This window comes from Cyprinus carpio, unplaced genomic scaffold (genome assembly GCF_018340385.1).
Source record: "Cyprinus carpio isolate SPL01 unplaced genomic scaffold, ASM1834038v1 S000006795, whole genome shotgun sequence".
Classification (NCBI taxonomy): domain Eukaryota; kingdom Metazoa; phylum Chordata; class Actinopteri; order Cypriniformes; family Cyprinidae; genus Cyprinus; species Cyprinus carpio.
In genome coordinates, this window is record NW_024879381.1 from 1,784,037 (window position 1) to 1,806,343 (window position 22,307).

Genomic DNA, 22,307 nt, shown 5'->3' on the forward strand with positions numbered 1-22,307 from the left:
CTTGACATCTACTATAAAACATACTGTAATTTTGCAGAATGCAAAAATTTCTCATTAAATTTTGGCATCAAAATGTTGCATTGGACCACCTCCATAATTATAAGACCAACAGTGGAAAACAAAACCACTGATAGAACGGTTAAGCAAGGAGAACACTTCGGCCCGAGGGTGGAAAAGCGTAATAGTGACTGCTTCCTTACAAGTCTAAAGGAGCCACCCCTTAAAATCTTCAAAAAAAAATAAAAAATAAAATAATAATAATAATAATAATAATTAAACCATATCATGTGATTTTAAATACATTTCTAATCTTGCAGAGACATTCATCTTCCTAAACAGCCAACACATCTAAAATGCTTAAAATATCATATCGGCAAGTATTAATAAGTCAGTATTGGTACCCTTACTTGCTCTCTTGATGAAGTTGCACTTTTTGATTTAATATTATTTTGTCATTTATTGTAAGAAACATTTATGTTACATCCTGATCTTAGACCAGTGTCATAACAGCTAATATCACATAAATGTAATTATGATAATAATACAATGAATTTATTTATAATGGCATAAAATGTATTTATTTATTCATCTATATTCAGTTTTCATTTCTAGGTAAAACCACAAAAAAAGAAAAAAAAAAGAGAGAGAAGGTTCAGTACTCATAGTATCTTACCTGATCTCTGACCTGCATCACAACGTCTGTTTGAATAATAATAAAATCAATTAAACATACAGTACTTTGATTAAACAGAAAAATAGATGTTTGATCAGCTGAATGTAATACTAACCTCTCCTTCTATCATGGCGCCTGTAATTCACAACAGCAGCAGCAGCAGCAGCAGCAGCAAACGAGCAGCCAGAACGATGCACTTCACAACAGCAGCAGCAGCAACGAGCAGCAGAACAACAACAACAACAACAGTATTTAGAGAGTGACTGATAATAAACAATATCTTTGTCTGATATTTACAGTTTGCTACTTTGGTCATCAGCTGTATGATATTGGTTTAACTGACAATTTGTGTCATCTATTGTTTTTGAAGAGCAGCAGGTAAAACACACTCACAACACTGCGAGCTCAACAAGAAGCACCAACACATCACAACTGATTATTACACACTGTTCATGGTATTGTGAACAGCATGTTTGTTTTGACAATTATGTCATTAGATGTGCATATGAAGGTTATGATATCAATTTCAATATAGGCCAAAATGGATGATTTAAAAATGCATACTTCACTTAAAAATTGACTTAAGTCATTAAATGATACACACCAATGACGGAAACAATGAAGCTCCTAATAATGCTGAATCTGATCCTGTTGATCTGTAGTTTATAAAGTCCAGAGTCTGTGGTTCTGGTGTTTGTGATGGTCAGAGATCCATTCTGATGATCCAGCTTCAGTCTGTCTCTGAATCTCTCTTTACACTGAACATCTGCACAGATTTCACTTGAATCTTCAATGATTTTAGCGATGAGAGAGTCATTAAAATACCACACCATCGAATGATTCGTTATTCGTTTTTTTTATTTCCCCGACTTCTAAAGTGACAGATTCTCCTTCCTTCACTGACTTCCTTTTCATTTTATCTCGATCAGCAGCAGAAACACCTGAAACACAAACCCACAGCTGATTGAAGGATCTTTCTTTTTATATTACTTATTTAATGATATAGATGTGATCCCTTTTTAAAAGTTGTCTTCTGCTCATTGTGTGACTGTTTGTACAGCACTATGGTCAACGTTGTTGTTTTATTCAGTGCTTTAGAAATACATTTGAATTTCTGAGACAAAAAAAAAAAAAACTAAAAAAAAAATTTATTAAGTGATTTCAAGATCTGATGATCATGAAATGAATTCCTTACGCCCCATCTCAACTTTCAGCCTGAAAAAAAATTATTTGTTGATATTTTGAAAATAGTCTAAATATTTTCAGTTTTCAAAAATGACAAATTTATCAGCTAACCATTAAGAAACATCCTGGTACACGTTTCTACTTCTGCCAGAGTCTCTTCTTCATCAGTGTCCAACACCAGCTCTTACATATGTTGCTGAACAATGGTATAAATGTACAAGACTTGTTATTAAACTTAACTCACCTTGAACAACGACACTGAATCTCTTCACGACGCTGATTCTGTCGCTGATGATCTCTAGTTGATAGAGTCCAGAGTCTGTGTTTGTGATGTTCATGATGGTCAGAGATCCAGTCTGATGATCCAGCTTTAGTCTCTCTCTGAATCTATCATTACCTTCATTACACTGGTCATCTGTACAGACCTTACTGAGATCTCCATTGATTTGAGCTATACGGATGTCATTAAAAAACCATTTAATCCTTTCTATTTGTTTTTTTTTTTTTGTTGTTTTTTTTGTGACTGAATCTCCCTCCATCACAGTTGGTTTGTACTACATCTGTATCAACACTCTCCCTCCATCACAGACACTGGCTCTGTATCTCCATTAAATGAACAGCAAAAAAACATTGATTTATATATTTACTCATCAGACAAACATACATGAGTCTCATGGATGAACTTATACTTAAAGGATTATTTCACTTCCAGAATAAAATTTTCCTGAACATTTACCCCCATGTCATCCAAGATGTTCATGTCTTTCCTTCTTCAGTCTAAAAGAAATTAAGGTTTTTGAGAAAAACATTGCAGGATTTTTCTCCATTTAGTGGACTTCAATGGTGGCCAACAGGTTGAAAGTCCCAGTTTCAGCTTCAACAGGCTCTACACGATCCTAGCCGAGGAATAGGGGCCTTATCTAGCGAAACAATTAGTGATTTTCAAAAAAATAAATAAAATAATTATTATATATTTTTTTAACCACAAATGCTCATCTTGCACTAGCTCGGCATTACACATTACATAATCATGTATGCATGACGTAGGTGAAAGTACCGACCCAGTGTTTACAAAGCGAACATGCAAACAAAGTCATACAACTTTCAGAAAAAAAAGTAAAACAACAATGTCGGGAAATTTTTAAGCTGGTGGAGAAAATAAGTTTTTCACCCTACCTTTTTGAATTGTAATAGTCGGGAAATTAACTAACTGCGTGTGACCTTTCCAACGTTATTACACAATGCATGAAGATGGCAGAGCTAGTGCAAGATTAGCATTTGTGGTTAAAAAGCTAGTGTGGCTAATGTGCCATATATTTTTTTTTTTTTTTTTTTTTTTTTTTTTTATGAAAATGGCCGATCGTTTCATTAGATAAAACCCTTATTTCTTGGCTGGGATCAGCTGAAGCTGCACTGAAACTGCAATTTGGACCTTCAACCCATTGCCCACCACTGAAGTCCACTAAGGAATAAGGAAAATCAAAACAACTAAGGAAAATCCCAAATTCAGTATCTCAGAAAATTAGAATATTGTGAAAAGGTTCAATATTGAAGACACCTGGTGCCACACTCTAATCAGCTAATTAACTCAAAACACCTGCAAAGCCTTTAAATGGTCTCTCAGTCTAGTTCTATAGGCTACACAATCATGGGGAAGACTGCAGACTTGACAGTTGTCCAAAAGACGACCATTGACACCTTGCACAAGGAGGGCAAGACACAAAAGGTCATTGCAAAAGAGGCTGGCTGTTCACAGAGCTCTGTCCAAGCACATTAATAGAGAGGTGAAGGGAAGGAAAAGATGTGAGAGAAAAAAGTGTACAAGCAATAGGGATAACCGCACCCTGGAGAGGATTGTGAAACAAAAACCCATTCAAAAATGTGAGGAACATTCACAAAGAGTGGACTGCAGCTGGAGTCAGTGCTTCAAGAACCATTACGCAAAGACGTATGCAAGAGATGGGTTTCAGCTGTCATTCCTTGTGTCAAGCCACTCTTGAACAACAGACAGCGTCAGAAGCGTCTCGAGACGTTTAAAGACAAGAAGGACTGGACTGCTGCTGAGTGGTCCAAAGGTTATGTTCTCTGATGAAAGTAAATTTTGCATTTCCTTTGGAAATCAGAGTCCCAGAGTCTGGAGGAAGAGAGGAGAGGCACACAATCCACGTTGCTTGAGGTCCAGTGTAAAGTTTCCACAGTCAGTGATGGTTTGAGGTGCCATGTCATCTGCTGGTGTTGGTCCACTTGTTGTTTTTTTTTTAGGTCCAAGGTCAACGCAGACGTTATACCAGGAAGTTTTAGAGCACTTCATGCTTCCTGCTGCTGACCAACTTTATGGAGATGCAGATTTCATTTTCCAACAGGACTTGGCCCCAGCACACAGTGCCAAAGCTACCAGTACCTGGTTTAAGGACCACGGTATCCCTGTTCTTAATTGGCCAGCAAACTCACCTGACCTTAACCCCATAGAAAATCTATGGGGTATTGTGAAGAGGAAGATGCGATATGCCAGACCCAAGAATGCAGAAGAGCTGAAGGCCACTATCAGAGCAACCTGGGCTCTCATAACACCTGAGCAGTGCCACAGACTGATTGACTCCATGCCACGCCGCATTGCTGCAGTAATTCAGCACAAAAGGAGCCCCAACTAAGCATTGAGTGCTGTACATGTATATACTTTTCATGTTCATACTTTTCAGTTGGCCAAGATTTCTAAAAATCCTTTCTTTGTATTGGTCTTAAGTAATATTCAAATTTTCTGAAATATTGAATTTGGGATTTTCTTTAGTTGTCAGTTATAATCATTAAAAGAAATACACATTTGAATATATATCATTCTGTGTGTAATGAATGAATATAATATACAAGTTTCACTTTTGAATGGAATTAGTGAAATAAAAAACCTTAATTTCTTTTCAACTGAAGAAAGAAAGACATGAACTTCTTGGATGACATGGGGGTGAGTAAATTATCAGAGAGTTTTAATTCTGGAAGTGAACTTATCCTTTAATTACTTCTCTGACTACTTGTGGATCTACCTACGAGATCAAAGATGTATATATTTAATGAGCATCAACACTAAATTATACTCACTAGCGACCGTAAAACTTAATCTCTTCACAATACTGCTTCTGCTGTTGATGATCTGTAGTTTGTAAAGTCCAGCATCTAAGGTCCTGATGTTTGTGATGGTCAGAGATCCAGTCTGCTTGTCCAGCTTCAACCTGCCTCTGAATCTCTCAGTACCTTCATTACACTGAACATCTGTACAGATCTTACTCTGGTCTACACTGATTTGAGCTATTCGAATGTCATTAAAATACCATTTAATTTTTTCTTGTTGGTTTGTTTTAACACCAGTGTGTAAAGTGACCGAATCTCCTTCCATCACTGACGCTTCATCTTTATCAACACCAGACACACCTAAAGAAGAAACAAACAGTTCCTTATGAGCAAAGAACAAGATTATACAACAGTAAAGTGCAATGAAAAGTTGTTTTCAGATCATAAAGATTGTGGTCAACAGATGATAAAGATTGTGGGAAGAGAAATATGTATAAATTAATAATGTAAACTAGATCTTATTGAGCACTTCGCAAATATAGAGTAAAAAATCATTGCCTATTTTGAATGCAGTTACAATGCCCCAGAATTTCAAGATATCCAAAAGCAAAAAATTTTGCTGTATGAGTTGTTTCTAGTTAAAGGGATATTCCACCCCAAAATGAAAATTTTGTCATTAATCACTTACCCCCATGTCGTTCCAAACGTGTAACATACGCTCTTCTGTGTCCGCTGTATTCATTCAAATCAAAGCATAAAAATACACAGAAAACGTATCCTTACTTTTCTGGACCTTGACAGTGTAATTTACTTGGCAGTCAATGGGTCAGTCACAAGCCTCCCGGTTTTCATCCAAAATATCTTAAATTGTGTTTCGAAGATGAACAAAGCTTTTACGGGTTTGGAACGACATGGGGGTAAGTGATTGATGACAACATTTTCATTCTGGGGTGAAGTATCCCTTTAAGCACTATCATAGGGCTGTTTTCTTGAATTAGATGAATATTGAGAATACAAAATAAAATTTTGGCATTTTTCCCATAATATAGGAATTTAATTGTGATTTCCTATATTTAATGCTTGAAAGGTTAAGTTTTAATGGTCAATCAGAACAATTTATATAAAACCACTGGTCAAATTTATCAAACATGATTTGTTGTTTCCAAGGATTATGTATTGATCATCTTAGCTGAATCGATAAAACATTTTAGAACGAGCAACTTAATGAATATGCCTAAAATATTTAGGTGTGAAAATAATTAAAGACCTAACTCATTTGTATGAGGATAATTGTGATGAGATTAACCAGAACATGAAGTACAGAACATTTAATCCCTTTAAGTGGATTTTTTTTAAGTAAATTCATATTTAATGCAATTCCAAAAATAATCAAATCAATGATATAATTTAAATGTAGGCCTACATGACTTGCTTTTAAAAACAATGACTTAACACGAAACAAACAACAGAGTAGGATCCTCCACCGCCGTGATTTTTGCTGGAGATCAGTACATCATATTCTCCAGAGTCTGTGGTTCTGATGTTTGTGATTGTCAGAGATCCAGTCTGATGATCCAGCTTCAGTCTGTTTCTGAATCTCTCAGCACGATTATATCACCGAATATCTGTTATGTTTTTAGTTTTTTGTGTGGTGTTTTGTGATTTGGGAATGTTATTAAAATACCACATAATGTCTTCTTTATGGTTTATATGACATTTTAAAGTGACTGAATCTCCCTCCATCACAGACACTTCATCTGTATCAACACCGGACACACCTGATGAAGAAATAAACAGTAAACCACGAGCCAAACAATAACACACAAAACACGTTGATGTTCATTGTTCATTTTTATCGTACCAGAAAATAAACTGTAACAAATACATGTCTTACAATGGTCAAGTAAAATACAGATATTAATATTTGTCGAATGTAAATAAACTAAACTCCGTCACGTTCGTATTGTTGACCTGAAGAGAGATTATAACATTATAATGTCTTACCAAACAGGAGGGATAAATACGTGAGCAATGAGAGCAAATTCGAGACATTCTTCATTTTGTTTTAAAATGACTACAGATTCCGTGAAGGTTTAAGTGCTGTGTCATTCCCGTTAAACCCTCCTTGTGCGTGACGTTTCTGTCTTTCATCTGCATATGTAGCGAACATTTTTTTTTTCAGCTTCTGTAGTAATGGAATCGCAGCTTCATGAAGCTTAGACTTATTTTGTGGACTGTGATCCACAGTCTGTAGAGCTTTAGAGATTAAAGAACGCTATAAGGTTGATATATTTAAGAGTGGGTGAAAAAATTTGGGGTGGGAGGGAAAAACATATATTTTTACATTTTTTGCGTTCTCTCGCAAAACTTTTGCGTTCCCTCGAGAAACTTTGCGTTCCCTCGCAAAACTTTTGCGCTTCTCTCGCAAAGATATTTGCGTTCCCTCGCAAAACTTTTGCGTTCTCTCGCAAAATTTATTTGCGTTCCCTCGCAAAACATTTGCGTTCTCTCGCAAAATTATTTGCGTTCCCTCGCAAAACATTTGCGTTCTCTCGCAAAACCAGCTGAGTTCGGACAAACACTTCCTGTTTACTTTACAGCTTGTAGTGGTTTATACAGCTCCATACAATGGAGCGGTTCATAGAGTTTTGTTTTGATGTTTTTTTTTTTTTTTTTTATTTATTATTACTGGAGTGTTTTTGTTCATATTGAAACGCTTAATGTAAAACACTGTTGTGAGAGCCGTGGGAACGGAGCGAGGCCGGTGGCGCACCTGCGCCATTCACCGGTAACGAGTCCCGCGAAGGAGAACTGAAGGAGGGACTGATGACAGTGTTGGACGATAGAGGACCAGGCTCTGACTTTATTTTGTGTTTTGGTTCTGTTTGTGTGCGACAGTCGTCCACGAGTAGGGGCTGTCGCGGTCTTTTAGGTATATTTCATTAATAAAGTTTTGTTTGAATGTTCGCCGGTTCCCGCCTCATTCTTCCCGTGACTCATTCTTCCAGCTCTCTTTCATCACAAATCCAAATGTTTCCATATTCGCAATGTATTTGAAGAAAAAATCATAATGAACAAAAATGTGCCGCACTGGAGTGGGCCGGGGCTCATTTGGAACTATTATTTTGTTGTAAAATACAATATTGTGTTTAAAATGTAGGCTTCTTTTAAAATTTAAAATGTACACTTAATATTGCCTTTTTTGTTGAACTGTTAGGGCCTATATAAAATCAGTTTCACATATGCAATATTCTGGATATTCAGGGAAAATTGCATTCTCGTATAGGTTCCAGAGCGAAATGAGACCGTAACAGTGTTCGCTTTATAACATTTCTAATAATCTTTTATATTATTGAATCTTCAAAGTGAATTCAAAATCGCATTATGCCCTACTGTAGCCTAAGTGACGGAGTATTGTGTTTCAGCGATTTGATTTATTCGCGCTAGCGCCTCATGCGCATATTGTTCATTGCAAGTGCGGCCTGTTCATTATTAAAATAAAGAATCACCAATACAGATATAACGTTACACAATCAATTTAAATAATCTGTATTATGTCTGTGCCGTATCGTGAGCCCCGGCCCACTGCAGTGCGGCACATTTTTGTTCATTATGATTTTTTTCTTCAAATACATTGCGAATATGGAAACATTTGGATTTGTGATGAAAGAGAGCTGTACGTGAGCCCAGTTTCGCTCTACATTAGGTTTTGGCTTGTTTCTAGTTATTCTGGGCTTGTCTGCTTTCCTGTGCATAATAGGCTATATTTTATTGATAAACTGTTTACCATATTTTGGTTTTAGCCTATATAGCCTACTGTCTTTGTCCAGCTTCCCTTAAGGATCCTTTCTATATCCTGACGGTTTTAAATGGGGGAGAAACGTTGTATTATGGCTATTTGCTTTACTGATAGCTATTAATAAGGTTATTAATATTACAATTTTTATTAGCTACATCCACATTAAGTGTTTTTAGAATGTCCCAAAAAACCATGTCTTAAACTATAGGCAAGCTGACTGTAGTCTATTTGAACTTGAGTCCAAGTTTAAAATAAAACTCTTTCTTTCTATGAGGGATAGCCTTCGCTTAAAGTGCAGTTTACCAGGTTACGTTCATATTCTGGGCTATTCTGCTTGTCTGTCTACTTTAAATAATATGGTGTGTAATCCGTGTACTGAATTTAGTCATCCAGTGTGTTGTAACAAACGTCACCGGAAAAATGAGGCGGGAACCGGCGAACATTCAAACAAAACTTTAATAATAAAATATACCTAAAGAGAACCGCGACAGCCCCTACTCGTGGACGACTGTCGCACACAAACAGAACCAAAACACAAAATAAAGTCCGAGCCTGGTCCTCTATCGTCCAACCACTGTCATCAGTCCCTCCTTCAGTTCTCCTTCGCGGGACTCGTTACCGGTGATGAATGGCGCAGGTGCTCCACCGGCCTCGATCCGTTCCCACGGTTCTCACACAGTGTTTTACATTAAGCGTTTTAGTATGTCCCAAAACCCTTGCCGTAATAAGCATGCACTGACTATTTCTCAAAGTTCAAAACAAAACTCTACGAACCGCTCCATTGTATGGAGCTGTATAAACCACTACAAGCTGTAAAGTAAACAGGAAGTGTTTGTCCGAACTCAGCTGGTTTTGCGAGAGAACGCAAATGTTTTGAGTGGGATGGCAAAAGTTTTGCGAGAGAACGCAAATGTTTTTGCGAGGGAACGCAAAATAATTTTGCGAGAGAACGCAAAAGTTTTGCGAGGGAACGCAAATATCTTTGCGATAGAACGCAAAAGTTTTGCGAGAGAACGCAAAAGTTTTGCGAGGGAACGCAAAGTTTCTCGAGGGAACGCAAAAGTTTTGCGAGAGAACGCAAAAAAATTAAAAATATATTTTTTCCTCCCACCCCAAATTTTTTCACTCACTCTGATTTTTTTCCATCACAATGAACCTTAAGGGGCTCCGTAGTAGAGTAATGCAAAGCTGCCAAGGTTTTTTTTTTTTTTTTTTTTTTTTTTTTTTTTTTTTTTTTTTTTTTTTTTTTGCTGTTGTTGTTTTTTGTTTGTTTGTTTGTTTGTTTGTTTGTTTGTTTTTTCCTTATACATTATACCCTGCACTTAAATGTATGCCTATGCTTCTGTATCGTAAACATAACATAATTTGCATTTCTCAGCTATATAATTTAGATATAATCGCTTTCGCTTTTAATTTCTGCACTTGCTATAACTCAAAGCGCACCATCCAAAATTAAACTAATACAGCATTTAACCAATAAAGGGATGAGCAATAATACAGAATATATGTTGCTTGCTTTGTCATAGGTACTATGCTTATATTAGGGTTACTAATGTTCACCGTATATTAGGGTTACAAATAAAGAGTGTAAGATAAATAAATTGTCACTTCTTTTTCAGACAGTAGTCTGATATACACATGCGTGTATAATGCAAGTAGTATTATAATAGTATTAGTAATCTTGTGTTCAACTACAAAAAAATTCATCATTCCCAGAATCCAGCTATTACGTGTGAGTATTTTTAATGCCATTTATCAAAAAAACCATACAAGGAGCATTCAATTTATTATTATTAGTTTATTTATTATTATTGTTTTTTTTGTTTTGTTTTTTTTTTCAGAAAGACAAAAGCGTTTATACAGGCTCAACTTTAAAGCACTTTTATTTATTTTTTTACATTTGCCGACACAAAGTTAAGGTTCGCTTTTTAAAAACTCTTTACATACACAGATCATTTACTAAAATCACTGAAACATTTGTATTGGTGAAACTAAAACACCCATGTCCAGTTATTATTGATTTAAGCGATTGTAACACCCATATTACAGGATAAGCCCCCCAAGTGGAGGCAAATCTTTATCACACAGTGATAATATAAAGCATAGTATTACAATAAACATGCTTCATGAACAGGATGTTCACCTTTAATGCCCCACAGGGCACACTCTTCTTTCTCACATGAAATTCAAGACTATGGCAGTGAGACAATCTAAATGGCACCTCATAAAATATCACAAAATGGCAAGATGACATTACAACTCCACTGTGATTCACATAAATGTACAAAGCACATAAATGTGTTAAAGAGTGGATGAGTGATTCAACTCTCAAACCGTGGATTGTTGTTTTAAGTTGAGGCACAACACAAAGATATGTGCATTATTATAAACACTGTTAAATTTTTGAGCAAAAATGACACAATTTTGGCTGTTATATGTTCCTAAACCCAAGTTAGCGTTCTTATTTGCATATTTGAGTCAGTGTCATTGATTGGAATAATGCACCATGCAACCTGTTTACATAACGGATCCAGCATGGAACATCATCATACAGACCTTGTGCTACTGTGCTGTACTACAAAGTTTATACTGAGTGGATTTTAATACTTCTTCAATTCCCTCAAACGCTGAAGCATCTGTTTATACAGCACTCTGTGATTCCATGATTATCCAAAGCATGTGAATAGGTATGCGATTGCTAAGCAACTGTAACATACTAAAAACACATTGTTTCACATTACACAAGTTTACATAATACATAATAACAGTGAGATGTCAGAATAACATAACCAGTAATGGCAACTATAGTATGTTAAGTGTACTTGTGTCTTGCAGTACGAGGCCTTGTGCAGTCAAATACATTTCGTCGTCATAATAGCCGTCTTGGCGAGGTATTCACGTAAACAGTCAGTTAAGGAGGATAACTGACACATTAAGTACATCAGTGCAAAAAGCATTATGGTGCAAATGACAAGAAATAGAAATTGTTGACTGTTCTTGTTTTGGATCACTGTAGCAGCTAGGGCCGCAAAACGATTAATCGATTCAAAATAAAACCTTATGATTACATACTATATGTAAAATATATATATAAGGCTATAAGGTAAAATATGTTAGATTTATATATAAAACATTTATATTTATATATAATATAAATTATAAACAAATTATAAACATTAACATAAAATTTTTTTAAAATATATATATGTGTATTTATATATACAAATACTAAATATACACAGCACACACACGAATAATTTGTAAATAAACTTTTATTTTGAATCGATTAATCACAATTAATCGTTTTGCAGCCCTACTTTACATACTGAAAACCTCAAGCACTCGCTGTTCTGCTGCTGGTTACGTGTTTTGTTTCTTAGTTCATTGCTGGTTTACTGCTTAACTGCCTTTTTGGACGCAATGTTTATGTAACTGAAAAAACGTCTGAGTGAGTTTGATACTTATTTCCTCATTTCCCATCGTCTCTTCACTGTCCATTTCAATGGAAGTTTTGAAAAATAAATAATGTTACACTGGTGTTTCAGTGGTAGTCTCAGTCTGTTTACAGGATGAGCCATTATTAGCAGCCTCAGTCTGACTAATGATTGAGTACTTTATAGGAATCTCCTGTAAGAAAACATAGAAGGTATAAGAGAAATTAACAGGATTGATGATTTAGTTACACACACACACACACACACACACACACACACACACACACACACACACACACACACACACACACACACACACACACACACACAAAAAAAAACTTAAAGATTAGAACTGTGTATTTGAGGAGTTTAGGTTTATATTACCTGATCATTATTTGTCTCCTCCCCACTTCCTGTTTGAACAATAATGACAAACTTAAATGACAAAAGTTACATATGAAGACAACTTTGGTGAATTAAAATGAAAATACATATTTTCACATCTTGCACACACAATGACTCTATTATTTCATCCTGTTCAATCAGCTGTATGTAATACTCACCTTTCTTTTGCTTAAGACAGTACATTACAGAATAACTACAGCAGCACATATTCCTGCTACAGCAGCTAGACCTGAACCTGTAACGATAAAGAGAGACAGTCATATCAATTTAATTTGATGTTTCTGACTGATACCTTTCTGCTTTGTTCATCAGTTGTGTGGTACGGATCTAATTGACAAATGGTGGTTTATAAATGGAGCTGCTGCTGATGAATAATCTCCAGAGTCTGTGGTTCTGGTGTTCATGATGATCAGAGATCAAGTCTGATTAACCTCCAGTCTGTCTCTGAATCTCTCATCAGCATCCTCACACTGATCATCTTTGCAGGTCTTACTGGGTTCTCCACTGATTTCAGTGATGTAGACGTCATTAAAAAGAAACGTGATCAAATAATTTGTGTTGTTTAATACACCAGGATCTAAAGTGACAGATTCTCCTTCCTTCACTGACTTTATTTCTTCTCGATCAGTGGCAGGAGCATCTGAAACACAAGCCAACAGATGATGGAGGAACATTTTTCTGAGAACAACAAACTACACAAGAAAGAGTGTGGATATGAAAATAATTAAACACTGAAGATATTTTTACATGATGAACAGATTTCATTTGGGCTTTCAATTACATATAAACATTGATTAACACAACATATGGTAAGTAGAAGCTCAAATCAATTTGGAAAGACCTGAGGGCGAGTTATTGATTATAACAAACTGTTCTTTGCTCATTTTCTGTATTTATATCATCATCTGTCTGAATACTTGATTCTAATTGGCTGGAAAGCTGCATACATACAGAAACACTCATGAGCAAAGAAACCTCCCGTCAATACTTCACTGTGACTTTTATTAATAAAATAAATTTGCTACATTATGTCTCAACAACATGAGGGAAATGCAGGTTTCTTTAATAGTTAAACACAGAGCTTCTCTATTAGTAGAGAGACCCTGCACAGACACAGGTAATTCACAACCCACAATCTCTCGCGCACATATAATTAATTAAAATAAATGCTACAATCAATTCAAATAGATGTAATCTTACAGCACTACTTTATCTCAGTGTTTAAAATAAATGCTACTATATGTTAAAATAGATGTAATCTTACAGCACTACTTTATCTCAGTGTTGAACACGAATACCAACTTTAACTTGCTAATGCTGACAAGTGACCATCGATAATCTATTGAATATATCGATAATCCATGGCTAGTTGCACAAAAAGCGGTTCTTCGCCTCCACATTGTACATTAAACTGTGCAATGGTTTGTTTCAACATCAGTGTTTAGAGTGACTGAATCTCCCTCCATCACTGTCACTTTTTCTAAATCAACACCAGATGAACCTGAAGACGAAACGAGCAAATAATTATAAATCAAATTATAAATCATGTCTGCAAGAGTGGGACAAAATTATACAACAGGAAAGTGAATCTCCCTCCATCACTTTTTTTTTTTGTTTGTTTGTTTGTTTGTTTGCTTTTATAATGTAACACATGCAAACGAACAGCAGAAGAATACCACTGAATTACACATTCACTCATCAGACAAACACTAGACTTGCATTTTCGTAGACTATTGATGATATCATTAATTTAAGGAGATTGGAAAATAACCTAATGTTATTTATAATTTAATTAGGGGTCAAATGACACCATTTCATAACTCAAAATACTGTGTTTGTCTTTCAGTTTGCCTGTCCAAATAAGATATCAGTCTTGATTTTGCATGCAGTCCCTTCCTCCGCCTCTCAAATCAAAATGCGTCACAGCGTTAAATAAAGGATTAAAGTTACTCAAAACTGTACAGAACATATACTTAGAATTCAAAACTAAATAATACGACTTATCTGAAATATTAATGGCAATGTCACAAGAAATGGCTGTTTGTATCCACGCCCAGAAACAGCTACTATAACGTTACGTCATAATTAAAAATCGCTTACCATGCAAAAGCAAAACACACAGTGTGAGAAAAACACCTGGCATAATTTTACAGCACGTTTTCGAAAATAAGTACAGTGTGGAAACACATTATTTGGAAACCAAGTGAAAGCGAAAGGCGATGTAAAGAAGAAGCCGTGTAAAAGAAACATCAACAACACAAAAATGCCCGAGTCATTTTTTGCTAGTTGTGTGAGCACCCTTCCCCAGGCAGCGTATGGCAAGCCGTTGTAACATTTATAAAATTGACTAGTATCTGTGTGAGCACCCTTCCCGCACTAGTAATTAATGAATAAGTACTAGTACTTAATGGAAAATATACTAGTATCTAAAAAATAAGTACTAGTAAAATATATTATAACGTAATTTTACTAGTACTTATTTTTTAGATACTAGTATATTTTCCATTAACTACTAGTGCTTATTTTTTAGGTACTAGTGCTTATTATTTAGTTACTAGTGTCTTTTGTAAAGTTACTAGTACTTATTCATTAGACACTAGTACTTATTCATTAGATACCAATGCTTATTTATTAGGTACTAGTACTTATTCATTAGATACTAGTATTTATTGATTAGGTACTAGTATTTATACATTAGATACTAGTATTTATACATTAGATACACGTACTCATTTATTAGAAACTAGTACTTAATTATTAGATACTAGTATTTATTTATTAGATACTAGTACTTATTCATTAGATACTAGTACTTAATTAAATAGTGACCAGTAACTTTTATATTACTAGTCACAAATTTAAATTTTTTGCTATTGACTTCTATGGGGATCCTTCATTGAGATATCAACTATTCAGTTTTGACTAGTATGTATTCTACTACACTGAAAAAAAAAATGATTATGGCCCCAATTAAATTAAGCGTAATTCAATTTTGCTAATTTAAACCATTTAAATTTAGTTTTTGATTTTAATTAATAAATATTAGTTGGTATTATGCAAATTACATGTGTTTCAAATCAAAGCCATGTGAATTAATTAAATTCAGTTTGAAAATATTAAGTTGATTCTGTGCGCATGCGCGCAAATGCACATTTTCCCTGTCACCAAAAGGAATTTCCAGTCAGGTTCACGGTGGGAACTTCATTCCAGTCCCAGAGAGTTCATAATTCTATGTGCACAGTAAGTAATATTTCATGTAATACAGCACAATTTATTACAGTGAATAGTTTTTTCACTCTAAAAAGAATATAATATGCTCTAGTTCAGAACGAGTCTTTGGGATAAATTCCACAGCGACCAACAGTCACATCCTACTTCATGCACGTGCACACACATATAATGCAAATGTTACTTTTTTATGTGACGAAAAGATATTTTTGGATGAAAATGTAGTTTTATAAACTTAAAATACGCCATTTATTTATAAAGATAGCACCTATTTAAAAAAATTGCTTAAGTTCTTTCGGAGATGCTGACGTTAGCTCCAGGCCTCATCAGCTGTTCCTGCCTAACGTTAGTCCTACCTATCCTAGTACTTCGGGAATCTGCCTAATGTTGTTAAACATGAAATATAAATAGTTTTGGATGGGTAATATTTAATCTTCTTAATTATTTGTTCTAGAGAAGTTTGTTTTGGCGGTGGGTAAGGTAACGTTAGTGCTAGTAGTAGCGGCTTAGATTGACGGTTAGACAGATCTCCGCTTTTTCACAATGCAAGGGTAAATAACTCATGTTTGAATAGTATATCGTTTTCTTTACTCAAACACTATATATGTCTGTAAAGGCTAATGATTTTGTGTGTTTGAAGAGCAGAGAAGTAGGTCATTTGCTGTCTAACCAATAAAACTTAGGCTACTTTTGCACGTTTTAAATATCCTGTGCATAAGCGCTTCATTTGAGATTTTGGCAAGTGTAATAAATAACAGCAAAAACTAAGCACCCATATAAGCTACAATAAACGTTATAACATGTAAAAGTTGATGGAAGCATAATGCCATGCACTTGCTGCCTCAGATAACTGCCTCAGTTACAGCCATTTCCAGTTTTTAGGTTGAACTAATAATCAAATCTGTAATATTTACAGACAAGTGATGTCCATATAAAGAGAGAGGCCATCCTCAGTGCTCTTTGTATCTACCTTGGTGAGGATAGTACTAGTAACTTTACAAAAGACACTAGTACCTAAAGAATAAACACTAGTACCTAAAGAATAAGCACTAGTACCTACAGAATAAGCACTAATAGCTAAAGAATAAGCACTAGTACCTAATGGAAAAGATACTAGTATCTAAAAAATAAGTACTAGTATCATGAAAAAAGATACTAGTATGGCTTATAGATTAAATGTTACAATGGCTTTCCATAGACAGCGAGCTCCAGGCCTTATGCTTCTTCTTTAGAGTGTTGGCTTCTGAACATATACCAGCACATACCACCACCTACTGTTTCTTTTCTTTCATAACAATTATTTTCTGACACATCTTCCTCTTCATCTCTATCACTCCTCTTTCACTGCCATATCAGAACCAAATGCCCAACCAGCGCTATGTGTTTCCCTCCTCAGCATCATTAGAGAAAGGGAATCATTTAAATTCTTACACATAATAAATAGCTCACATTCATATCGGCCTACCTATTTCTGCATACATAATTTTATCCTAACACATAACCTAGACCTACATCTACATACACTCTTTCACACATACATATCCATTAGACATGTATTAACAAGAAATATCAGTTATAAATTTCATCATATATCTGGTTTTAATGTATCCTTCAATGTCATAGTGACACTCCTACTGTGTTGGCTTGCTTTATCAGAAAGGAAGTGGATGTAATATTTGTTAGATAACTATAAAAACACTTTTCAGGAGATGCTTAGAAGAAAAAAAAGACAAATGCTCATGATAACTGACAAAGGAATAAAGTTGTGTATATTTTTATTTGTTTTATTTTGATAAACATACCCTATAACATTATGTTAACAGAGTTTTAAACGCTATAAAAACATGGATTTGTAATCATTAGCATAATTGACCACCTCTTCAGCTGTCCTCTTCAAATGTTTCTCTGTATGAGGGTATAGGGAGATTTTGGACAAAGCTAATGTCTTTTCTCTTTGCTCACATAAACATTGCCTATAAAACAACAGGATGAAGGACAATGACATGATTAAAAGTTCATGTACTTTCATTTATTTGCCTTATTTTACAGTCATGACAATCACTTAAACCATGCATTTTATCTCTATATGTTTTATTTCTTTAACATAAATTGTTCTGTATGAAGAGGATGTATTGTCAGGTACATTAAAGCAGGAAGAAGCCCTTCACCTACAAGTAAACACACATGCACTTAAACCCCATGCATAAGATGTTTGTCCACCCAACAGATCAAACCATGTTTCAAAGGAAATCAGACCGCAGAAGGTTTCAGTTTGATGCAAAATATGAGCTGCTGTTGTGTCACCTCAAACAATGTGCAATGAAAGATGCTTTTAACCGATTTACGGTTCACAACAACTGAAGGATTATAAACTATTTTAAAATCTATAATCTTTGTTTTACCACAAAATCTTGGAAAATTAACCAATTTTACACTTTTTTGGCTATTAAAGCATCAAATATTTTAATAAGAGTCAGAAGTATTTTTATATGTTACTATATAACATGCAGATCATATGCGTTTGCATTAGGAGAGTCGAACTCGTGGGAGGATTCATGCCACGTTTTTAACAGATAGCCTTATTGGATCAGACAGAGAACTGATAAAGAAAATGTTTTACAAGCTTCTTTTGTTCTGTTTGTGCTGGAGGCATCTGATTGGTAAGTTATAAAAGCATTTTATGCCATTTTATTTGTTTTTGTTTCAGAACATCAGCTACTGCTGCTGTTCAAATTGGGGATCTGTATTTGCTTTTCTTCTCAGATCAGTTATATATTTAGGCCTCCTTTCTGCATTTCTGCTGCTGCTCTTCAATTTAAATAAGAACCTAAATCTGTATTAAAACCTTTTCATTTTCTCCAGATGGGTTTGGTTCACAGACAAATGAAAGACAGTCTGTGATTGAGGGAGATTCTGTTACTTTTGTTTTTATACAATTTAATTTTGTACAGATGGGTTTGGTTCACAGACAAATGAAAGACGAAAAATCACTCGTAGCTAAAATCAACAGAGAGACTAAAACCTTCTTCACATATAATTATGTTCTTGATGGGAGATTCAGAGACAGACTGAAGCTGGACAGACAGACTGGATCTCTGATCATCATGAACATCACAACTGAACATGCTGGAGTCTATAAAGTAGAGATTACTGGACTGAAACTGTCATCAAAAACATTCAGTGTTTCTGTCTTTGGTGAGTAGAGATCATTTGCATATTCTTGTTTTATTTTACTGCAACCACTTAAATTATTTATGTGTGTGAGATGACAAACACACTCACCAACTTATATTTATCTGTATTTGTTTATTCTCTTATGTTTCTCAGCTCGTCTGCCTGTTCCTGTCATCAGCAATAACTCTTCAAATTGTTCTTTATCATCATCAAATTGTTCATTGTTGTGTTCAGTGGTGAATGTGGGTCATGTGACTCTCTCCTGGTACAAAGGAAACAGTTTATTGTCCAGCATCAGTGTGTCTGATCTCAGCATCAGTCTCTCTCTACCTCTGGAGGTGGAATATCAGGATAAAAACAGCTACAGCTGTGTGATCAACAATCCCATCAGCAACCAGACCACACATCTGGACAACAGTCAGCTCTGTCACACATGTTCAGGTACAGCAGCGCAGACATGTGTGTGTTTTTACTGACCTGGTCTCTGTATTTTGTTGTAGATCAGACTGATGCAATCACTTCTTTTACAGCACTGGACGAAAAGTCTACTTCCCATCACGTGTTGACTTCTGCTGCTTCTGCTGGATTTCTGTTGATTGTAGCTGTATTCGGGATCTGCTGGGTTTACAGGAAACACAGAAAAACGGAAGGTAAGTGTTTAAGAAAGCAGTGGAAATAATGCAGTATTTGGTTACACATTTCCTTTGAATTACGCTTATGTTGCAATAAGTGTGTGTATATACCTATAATGACACTAGATGGTACTACATACACATACCACTTAGACAGTGCTGTTAATTTTATACATGATATAAATAACAAGGATGTAGTTAAATTGCAGTTTTGTTTATAATGCATTGTATGATTATAGGTGCCGTTGATGCTAATGTAACAGTTCAAATTCACAAAGTAGAGATCACTTACGCTGATCCGACATTCTGCAAACGAAATGCACAAAAACTAGTAAGTTAATTTGATTTCTGTAAGTTGTGTGTGCTTCTCTTTTATTTGTGTGTGTTTATATGTTGATGAGTTTTTAGACTTCTGTTCTGAGGAGATCAGTGGTTCTCAACTGGTGTTTTTTTTTTTACAGACAACCACAGAGGACACTCGCGTGGAGTATGCGCCTGTCTGCATAAGATGAATCCTCTGTCTTTTCAGTCCCTTTCACTAATGAGCACCTCTGAGCATTTTTGGTATCGGTTTGTGATCTCTTATGTTTACAAGTAATGGACAATTTTTGTATTGCTGAGAATCCACACAGCCATGCATCCAAACTTAGTACAAATTCTGGAAAAGTACACACATCTACATACATGATATTGGTATTAAATTTACACTTACACACTGGAAGTGTTTGAGAATCAAAGTAAAATCTGCTGTGGCAGGGGTTCTCAGGTCTGGTCCTCGAGGTCCACTTTCCTGCAGAGTTTAGCTAAACCCTGCAGGACAGTGGCCCTCCAGGAGCAGGATTGGACACCCCTGCCTTATAAATATAAACAGACATGCAGTTTGATCTGTTGCTTGAAATAAACCACGTGCCTTTTTATAAACATTTGTGGTTGATGTGCATTTGACAGTGCACGGTAGAGGTGTGAACCCAGCATGCAGGTGAAGGCTTTTTCCATTCCTGCTAATGTGAAACTCACCGTTTGCTTACTACCATGCACAAAAAAAAAAAAAAAAAAAAACCCAACGAAACTTGAATAGCACAGACAAAATCAATTTACAATGATATATTTCCACACGAAAGTAGAATATAAAACACAAGACTTTGTAATCAGTCACTCACAGGAGCAAGTCAAGTCATCTTTGTTTATGCTTTATAGTGCTTTATACAATACAGATTGTGAGAAGGCAGCTTTACACTGTTAAACAGAAAAATAGTGTGTCGATAATGCAAGAGGACAATAGATTAAATTTTTAGTTAAAGTCATTGTCAAGCTCAGTTCAATTCAGTTCAGTTCATATAGTATCCGTGCAATCAAGTTGACAATATTGCCAGAAATGAAGTGTCCTCAACTAAGCAAGCTAGAGTGGCAAGGAACCAAAACTCCATCAGTGACAGAAATAGAGAAAAAACAAGCCCAGTCGGAGGCCAGTTCTCTTCTAGCCAACATGGCATGGAGCAGATCTTCAGAGTATTATAATAAGAACAAGTCAGACTCCACTATCCTATAGGCCTCTGTTTGCATGTTGTTTGCACTATTTTCACCAGTGTATTTTGCATTATAAGTTGCATTTCAAAACTGTACTAAATAAATCATAGTGAAAAGCATCAAGTCATTTCAGTTTTATTGTCATTCCGCCATATGTGGGGACATACAGATTGTGTCAGGAAAACATCAGCTACACTTTTTAGAGGATGCAAAACAGCCAGGGTCCCACCATGATGCACAAACATGCGCAAGTCCTTGTTATGATGTAAGCATTTCATTAGCATTTTATGACACTGTCTGAAAGCTACATAGTTGTGACAGAATTATACACACTGTAAATAAAACTCTTCCTCTGTGAAAGGGGAGTACAGGTCTACCAGATTATTTAATGAGATGCAGGATGGTCTATATATATGTAAGTTTTCTACACCATTCTCCTGAAAGAAAACAGATTGAACAGAAATGAACAGGATTGATGTTTCAGTTCTAATGACAAAATACTCTTCAGTTTAACAAATCTTTAGCCTGATGAACTAAATTTTTTATTTTCATCTTCTGTACTACAGTAATGCATCATGTTTGAATGCAGTATCCGATGCTTTGAGATTAAAATACCCACAACTTTTCAGGAAGAATTTGGCCGTTTCTATTAAAATGGCACACAAAAACATAACTGCATCATGTGACTTTCTGCAAATTATTTGAAAAAATATTTCTAACTTGCAGGTAAAAATCCACATTCATATTCAAAAGCCATCACTATTTTAAATTCACTTATACTGGTGAATGAAACTACATCACACATACAAATACAGAAAGCACACAACCGGCAATTCTCACCTGTAACGACCAGAAGAACACATGCTGCTGCTATAGCAAATAAACACACAATCCCATCTGTAATTAAAAAAGGAAGTCAAAATTACTACAGATAAATGACATTTGATTTTACTGAGGTTTTCGTTAAATGCACTTTTCAAACTTTATCAGTTGTATGCTTTTGAGTAAACTAATAAATAGCGCCATCTGGTGCTCAATGAAACACTGACTAAGTTTATGCATTGTTCATGTTAGTAACTTTCAACCTGTGAGCTATACATGTTTGTTGAGATAAATGAGTGTCATGTAACAGTGATTGAGTTGATTTCAAATGTGTTTTAATACTGAGAGCTATTTTTTTTCAGACA

The 22,307-nt window shown here is 35.3% G+C and overlaps 2 protein-coding genes across 2 annotated transcripts in view; both read right to left on the reverse strand.

The window, feature by feature from the left end:
• Positions 1-1,254: 1,254 nt before the first annotated feature.
• Positions 1,255-5,348, reverse strand: LOC122144876 (the record flags this gene model as incomplete). Its single annotated transcript, XM_042756099.1, has 4 exons — positions 1,255-1,532; positions 2,103-2,177; positions 2,256-2,309; positions 4,919-5,348. Coding segments are annotated over 4 exons (837 nt in total), but the record flags the coding sequence as incomplete, so codon positions are not given.
• Positions 5,349-11,974: 6,626 nt separating this feature from the next.
• LOC122134431 overlaps positions 11,975-22,307 on the reverse strand; it is a 30,145-nt gene continuing 19,812 nt past the window's right edge. The window contains exons 4-6 of the mRNA XM_042756088.1: positions 12,718-12,794; positions 12,539-12,567; positions 11,975-12,347 (exon numbers count right to left, since the gene is read on the reverse strand). Coding sequence (XP_042612022.1) covers positions 12,742-12,794 — 53 coding nt within the window. The 3' untranslated portion in view covers positions 11,975-12,347; positions 12,539-12,567; positions 12,718-12,741. The remainder of the gene's footprint in view (positions 12,348-12,538; positions 12,568-12,717; positions 12,795-22,307) is intronic.